The sequence below is a fragment of the Xenopus laevis genome, chromosome 1S (genome assembly GCF_017654675.1).
Source record: "Xenopus laevis strain J_2021 chromosome 1S, Xenopus_laevis_v10.1, whole genome shotgun sequence".
Taxonomy (NCBI): domain Eukaryota; kingdom Metazoa; phylum Chordata; class Amphibia; order Anura; family Pipidae; genus Xenopus; species Xenopus laevis.
The window spans coordinates 96,235,966-96,243,893 of record NC_054372.1 but is presented as its reverse complement, the minus strand read 5'-3'; the positions used below and the strand labels follow the sequence as shown (position 1 = coordinate 96,243,893).

At 38.4% G+C, this 7,928-nt stretch overlaps 1 protein-coding gene across 1 annotated transcript; it reads left to right on the top strand.

Moving 5' to 3' along the window:
* Positions 1-208: 208 nt before the first annotated feature.
* Positions 209-4,508, top strand: prss57.S (protease, serine 57 S homeolog). Its single transcript, XM_018241455.2, has 5 exons — positions 209-280; positions 1,117-1,264; positions 2,959-3,103; positions 3,226-3,486; positions 3,939-4,508. Exons 1-5 carry the CDS (start codon positions 214-216, stop codon positions 4,089-4,091), a joined length of 774 nt encoding a protein of 257 aa, XP_018096944.2. The 5' UTR covers positions 209-213; the 3' UTR covers positions 4,092-4,508.
* The last annotated feature ends 3,420 nt before the right edge of the window (positions 4,509-7,928 follow it).

Here is a 7,928-nt window from a genome sequence, read left to right as displayed (position 1 = left end):
TTGTGATCTGAATATTACATAGTGCACCATAGATATTCACTAACTACAGAACAATGACTTGAAATCTAGCTCAGGAAGCTATAGAATCCCACTTCCCTTCTTCTACCCTTTTGTAGTAAAAAATTTCAACACCAAACTCTGGTGAAATTTCCCAACGGACATTTCTTTCCAAACTATGTAAGCACATATTTTGCTTTGGCAGCTCAGACAGAAATGACGCATTTAGCCATGCAACCTCTTGTGCTTCTGACCATAGTCCTGTGCACTTGGTCCTTCTCAGGTACTTATATTTGCTTCTATTAGCATTAACTTCCATTATTATCTTATTGAAGAGCACATGGATACACATGGAGACCACCATGCATGATTCTTAGGCTTACCATTGCTGTAGCATTTGGTTGTTACTTTTCAGGACAGTGCTTAATTTTTATCAAGGGACCTGGTATTAAGTTGGAGAATTAGCTTCATGTGCCATAATATAGTTTATGTACATCATTTTAGTGACTATTTCTTTTATAGTAGGAAGTTATTTCACTACACAGGGAGATCATGGTAACCAACCCTAAACAACATGGGGTCCATATTTTGGGTCCCATATTACAGAATAAGTATCTCTGATTTACTCTGTCCATTTACACAGAGATTGATTCTTCATTTCCATTGTCAGTGTTAGCTAGAAATGTTGCTCAGTACTTCTTTTACTAAAAAACACTAAGCACTGGTCCAGGGAAAATTATAACAATTTGATTCATAAGCCTAACATATTGACATTGGCATGCTCCTTTTGTATTGATCTTCATATTAACTATTTTGCTGTATATGTTTGATAGCATGTATTGGCTTAGGTTGTACTGAGGGGAATACACTTTAGAACAGGACATATTTTGTCACTGTTTTCTATTCTATTCTCTCTAACTGTTTGGTCTCTCTTTTCCATATCCAGTTCTACATTCTATCACCACAATCCTTTTCCTCTTTCTTTTGCTATTAATTTTCCACCTCTCCACTAATGAACACATCAATATATCATACTTGTACTGCCCAGAAAGCTCCTAGCATAATCACTGCCCAGAAAGCTCATAACATAATCACTACTTTACTGCTATCTTTATGCAGGGGCATCTCGCATTGTTGGTGGTCGTGAGGCAAGAGCCCACTCCAGACCCTACATGGCTTCCCTGCAGATTAGGGGGTTTAGTTTCTGTGGGGGTGCGCTCATCAATCCAAAATGGATCCTAACAGCAGCACACTGCATGGAAGATACGTAAGTCTCTGCACTGCATTACACATTTCTCTGTTTCCATTATTCTTCACTTTTTCCTTCTAGGCATCAAAGACGAGGTTAGGTGTCTTCTCGGTTAAAGAAACTTTAAAGGGGTAGCTGACCATTAAACTAATTTTTAATATAATTTAGAAAGTGATATTTAAGACAATTTGCAAATGGTTTTAATCTTTTATTATTTAGGTGTTTTGAGTTATTTAGCTTTTTATCCAGCAGCTTTCCAGTTTGCAATTTCAGCAATCTGTTGCTAGGGTTCAAATTACCCAGGTAACCATGCATTGATGTGAATAAGAGACTTGAGTATATGAATAGGAGTGGACCCGAATATAAAGATAAGTATTAAAAAGTAGCGATAAAAATACATTTGTAGCCCCTATTTAAAAGCTGTTCAGAGTCAAAAAAAGAAGGCAAATAACTATTAAAAAAAGAAAATAATGCCAACTGGAACTTTGCTTAAAATTAGCTATTGTATACAACATACTAAAATTTAACTTAAAGGTGAACCACCCCTTTAACCTCAAATAATTTCTTTGCTTGTTAGCACCTGGTGCAGTAGATTTTGCTAGATATCCATCTTTTGCACAAGGTCTAGTTACTGCTAGCAAATAATGAGCAGAGAGCAACTACTGGTTACCTATTTAAAAGCAAATATATGTAAACTTAGTGACTGTTAGTACATTATTTTAGTTTTCTGTAACATTATGAACAAACATAGGAAAAATACATAACGAAGGTGATGTTAGTGTTTTCAATTTGTCAGTTATTTTGGTTCTAACCATTAGTGATGGGCGAATAAATTCGCCTGGCACGAATTTGCAGCGAATTTCCGTGTTTTGCCGCCAGCGAATAAATTCGTAAATCTCCCGAGAAAATTCGCAGGTGAACTGGAACTTTCTGATTTCACAAGTTTTCGAAATTTTTTTCGCCATTTTGCGAATGTTGCGGAAAATTCGCAAAATTTTCAGTGAAGTGAACGGGAGAAATTCGCCCATCACTACTAACCATACCACAAATAGCATCATAGGTCTCCCTATAATGTAAAAGTATACTGTGTCCCATAAGGTACCTAATTTCTTGGATATTAAACAACATCTAGCATCACCATGATTGCCACTCCTAATTTTAAATACAATACTCCAATATCCAAAAACAATGCATATAGGGCTCATTTCAAGACACTGAGCCTTATACACTTAGGATTTTCCTTGCTGCTTCTAGGCATAGCCTCTGGTGTATGCAGCACAAGCAGTACCTGCTGGCACTGGGTATGGCATGATGACCCTCTGCTATGCCCCTATCATGCACATTATTCAGAACTCATATATGGCATGGATGAAAAAAGGGTGTTAGGCATTAATACAATCATTAAATACAGGGTTCTATTGTGCGCTTTTTAATGCAATCATTAAATACAGGGTTCTATTGTGTGCTTTTTGAGCAAGCACAGAGCCCAGTTTGCACTGGCACGGGTGTGCTTAGCACTCTTTAGCACTCCAGCACTTGCACTTGTTGTACAAGTGGTAAATTAGTTCAAGTGTCTAATACCTTCAGGGCATCCTTGATCAACTTGCCTGATTAAAACAAAGGCTAAGCTTGTTAGTTTTCTATACATACTTAGAGGCTAATATTAAAAAGTGCATAACTTATACCATAAAATGTCATTGTGTATGCTATAGGCCTGTTGACTCAGTGCGTGTCGTTCTTGGAGCTCACAATCTGCGCCGTCCAGACAGCTTAGTCCAGGAGTTTCGTATCCAAGAGTCTGTACAGCACCCTGAATATAACCCTAACACCGTTCAGAATGACCTCCATTTGCTGAAGGTAAATTAGAGAGCCTACCAGGCAGTAAAGCTCTGCAGGATCTTGTATTGTTTGGTAAATGTATTTTGTTGCCCAGTGACTAATTGTCAAAGCCCACTTGATTCTCTCTCCATCTCTAATAGCTGAATGACTCTGCAGTTGTCAATTCTGCTGTGAGGGCCATTCGCCTTCCTGTTGCTAATTCAGATGTGGGACCCAGGTCAAACTGTTCAATAGCTGGATGGGGAGCAATCACTGACTTTGGCACTAAACCTGTAGCGCTTATGGAGACAAATGCAGATATCATCAGCCTTCAGGCTTGCAACAGATCCTGGGGTGGAAGCATCACCAATACTATGCTATGCGCAGCTACCCAAGGAGTTCGGGCAAAAGGTTTCTGTTCGGTAAGTATGTAGTTGCCAACCATCCCTGTAATACCTTTTGCCTTATAAACAATATCTAACAATGTACTCTAGACATGTGCGTGTTGCCCGAAACCAGCGGTGACCTGCACATTTACCACCAGTTGGGCAGGTTCAGGTTGAAATTCAGCCGACCATTGCAGGTTAGGGTTGGGTGCAGGTCAGACTGGTGAAGTATATTCCTCCTCTGCTCATGAAGATTCCCTGTCTTGGGACCAGAGGTGCACACAGAAGTAGCATACAGAGTGAGAAGACGCAGGTACTGGATGGGCGTGGTTCCTACAATGGCAACATTTTGTGGATTAGGGCTGGGTGCGAGTTAAGGTTTTGTGGGTTTGGGCTGGGTGCGGATTGAGTTTTTCCTGATCTCAAAATCACTATTGTATTCCTAAGTTTTCAGCATGTGTTGCAGGATGACTCTGTGTATGTTGTAGGGTGACTCTGGAGGACCCCTTGTGTGCAGAAATAGAGTGGAAGGAGCTGTGTCTTTCTCTGGACAGTTCTGTGGGAATGCTAGGTTTCCAGATGTGTATACTCGTGTCTCATCCTTCCTGACTTGGATCCAAACAGTGATTGGGAGAGAGTGACTGAGGCAGCTGCACGTATCCTCCTATATATCAGTCTCTTACTATTGGAATGGAATTGCTACTGTAAGTGATTGACTTAATTTACCAGTAGACGGTACTGCACTAACAATTTTGTTTTAATAAAAATACAATATGGAAAGGTTTTGCACCTGAGATTATTGAGTGAACTAGGACGCGAGGCACTGCTTTGTGTGCGGTACATCCCTAATTAAATATTATGTAAGAAAACCCACCATGCTCTACCACAAATAGCATCTCAAGTCATCCTATCATGTATGTACTTTTTTCTAAATGCCACAGTAATGTAATGCATGCTATAAAACTTATAGTTCTACATATGTGTAGCATTCCAAGTGTACTACTTTTTAATTACATAAAATAATGAATTTGTGATTTAATAAATGCTCTTCACCCTAACAAACTGTTCTCAGTAATTTTTTTCATCATATTCCATTAGTGCATGCTATTTTGATAGGAACCTCAATCTAAATCTCTACACGTTGTGAGTAAATCTTGGGACCTAAGGGATCAACATGGGCAAAAGTTTAATTTCACCCATACAAAACTGCAGTATAAACTTGTGGTGACTGGGGACATAGTTTTTTTTAGGGGTTGCTCTGCACCTTTGCAATAAGGCTTTAAGGCTCTGTCACCACCCCCTGGTCTATTTTACAATTTGCAATGTATATTATAATTATAATAAGCCTTACCCACCAACACTTTGTGCTTTGAGCCACTTTAAAGCAAAGCTGATTACTATTTTTATTTTTGGAATTCCTTCTTATGGACAGTTGATGCCCAGTATGCATAGATTTACCTAAGTATGTGACCTTAGGGACTCCAAAATGAAAATTGTTTATATGACTTCTCTTGGCTGCCAATTCTACTTCTGCAAACACAGTACCCTGCATGTTTATTGTGTGCCGTAACACAGAGCAACCCCAGCATATTCTATATTACCCTACATTATTAGTTCTATATGGCATATACAAGGTATGTTTTATACATACAGTATGATGACTGATACTGATAATTCCAGTATTGCTGTAAATGATAAATTATGTAGTCAACTATTAGATTATAAAGAAAAATGTACATTGTACAACTTACTATAATTGAGAGGCAACTGTCACTGAAGGGTTCCATGACCATATAAAAGCACAAGGCTGCAGGACAAATGCTTTTATAAAACTCACAGAAATCCCATGTGTCTTCTAACAGCCTTTTAATTTAAATTTCCCAAAGGATTTTATTATTCTTTATAATCTAAACCCATAGCAGTGCTGACAGATGATGCTATGGGGGCACTGAAAGAGCGATGCAGTTCTGTGTTACTGGCAGCCTGCGAGAACAGTGCCAATAGCATTGAGGCTCTGCCATAGACATGTTGTGTGAACAACCCAGATGGCAGAACTAATAGGTGCAGGTTTGAGCACACAGTGAGAAAAGTGATGAAAGAAGAGCTGACAGGCACTGCAACTGGTGCATGGTGATAACACTGCTCTGTCAGTGCTTTTATTGGCACCAATTGCACCCATAGCAGTGCTTACCAGTGCAACCATTATTATTGCATTTCAATGTAGTTACTACATAGTACAAATTTAAAATGGCTGTGATATATTCATGTCAGGATATCACAAGATAAAATCATAATGGCTTATAGGCAGTAGCAATTGTTTCTCTCTTTCAGTGGAGCATAGAAAAGTTTTTGTTATTACTGGCATAAACATATCACAATATTTCCAAAGTATGAGGATTAGCTGAAAAGACCTGATCTGATGTTCTAAAAAAAAAAATACAGGCCTGGGCATGTGCAATTTGAACTTCAAGAAGAGATTAGCAGAGGCCATAACTCTTCGCCTGGGGAAGACCACAACTATTTAAGGCTTAAAACACTGTGATCAGGAAGCATGAATTTCTTGCCAATTCATCTTGACGATGGGCCAGCGGCCCTGAGGAGGAAGTATGACAGTACTCTGTTTTGATGGCTGTGCTCAACATGCTATCCAAGACTCATCAAATACTGATTCTTTTACTGGGCTGGGAGCCCATAGGAAATGTCATTCTGAATTGGCAGAGATTGGTGTAATGTATGGGGTTTTAGCTGCTATTTAATGTTAAATATTTTGTTAATAAACACCAGAAGGCCAAAATCAGTCATAAAATAAGAGGTGCTGGGTTCTCTTGAGACTGAGTGAGGGGAGGAGGTTCATACATGAGTAATAACTGTGATGAATGGATGGTATAGAGTTAGTGCAGCCTAGAATTGCTCTGCAGAAACTATTAAAATCCTGTTATATCATAGAGAATATAATGTCTCATGTAAGGATTTAAAGCGGCGTGCTCCCTCCATGCATATCCTTATATCCAGTGAGATTTTTGCCTACACTAGATGATTGCCACAAATTGATTTCTAAAATTTGCCTGGGCACAATTTCAAGGTTTAGGGCAACAACACGTGCAGTGATTCCGCTCTAATTGCTGGTAATTCCAAAAAACTGCACTGAATCGACCCTGTGTGCAATTGCTCTTAAAGGGATTGTTCACCTTTAAATTAACTGTTAGCATGATGACAGTGATATTCTGATACAATTTGCAATTGGTTTTCATTTCTTATTATTTATGGTTTTTAAACTATTTTGCTTTGTATTCAGCAGCTCTCCAGTTTGCATTGTCAGTAATCTGGTTGCTAGGATCCAAATGATTCTAACAACCATGCATTGATTTGAATAAGAGACTGGAATATGATTAGGAAAGGGCCTGAATAGAAAGATGAGTAATAAAAAGTAGCAATAACAATAAATATGTAGCCTTACAGAGCATTTATTATTAGATGGGGTCAGTGACCCTGCTATTTGAAAGCTGGAGAGAGTTACAAGAAGAAGGCAAATAATACTATATAAAATTAATAATGAAGATCAATTGAAAAGTTGCATTAGATTTAGCCATTCTGTATCATACTGAAAAGTTAACTTAAAGGAACAATTCAGTGTAAAAATAAAAACTGGGTAAACAGATAGGCTGTGCAAAATAAAAAAATTTTAATATAGTTAATTAGCCAAAAATGTAATGTATAAAGGCTGGAGTGACTGGATATCTAACATAACAGAACACTACTTCCTGCTTTTCAGCTCTCTAACTCTGAATTAGTCAGCAACTATAAGGGTGGCCACATGGGACATAACGGTTCAGTGAGTTTGCAATTGATCCTTAGCATGCAGCTCAGATTCAAAAGCAACAAGTTATGACCCATGTGCCCCCCCTCAAGTCACTGATTGGTTACTGCCTGGTAACCAATCAGTGGAAACCAAGAGAGCTGCAAAGCAGAAAGTAGTGTTCTGGCTATTATGTTAGACATCCAGTCACTCCAGCCTTTATACATTACACCTTTAGCTAACTAACTATATTGAAACATGTTTTATTTTGCACAGCCTATTGATTTACCCATTTTTTATTTTTATACTGAACAATTCCTTTAAAGGTGAACCACCCTTTAACAGACCCTGTCCTACCATAGTCTAAACTGGGAACAAAAAAAACCCCATGTTGGTTTGAGCAAAAATGATACAGGCACCTTCTTTGTGCTTGGGTATAATTTATATTGGAATCAGTGTGACATAGACAATACGATTGTATTATTTCTTCAGTCTGAGGGAACTATTTTTAAGCAGCTTTTTTCACTTGTCAGTAAGAAGAAATTCCAAGCTTCCCCACTGGAGGGCAAGGAAGACTACTATTTTTCCCATGTATTCTACACAAGCATATAGAGAATGTATACAAGTGGACACTGTAGTAGTGCAAAGCTGCTGGCTTGGACTGCTTTACTTAATAAAAAGT

What these genes read in the sequence shown, in the direction of transcription:
- prss57.S (XM_018241455.2), top strand. Translation starts at nt 214, where the DNA reads ATGACGCATTTAGCCATGCAACCTCTTGTGCTTCTGACCATAGTCCTG. An exon ending in GTGCACTTGGTCCTTCTCAG is followed by an intron (nt 281 to 1,116) that starts GTACTTATATTT and finishes ATCTTTATGCAG; the next exon opens with GGGCATCTCGCATTGTTGGT. An exon ending in GGGCAAAAGGTTTCTGTTCG is followed by an intron (nt 3,487 to 3,938) that starts GTAAGTATGTAG and finishes TGTATGTTGTAG; the next exon opens with GGTGACTCTGGAGGACCCCT.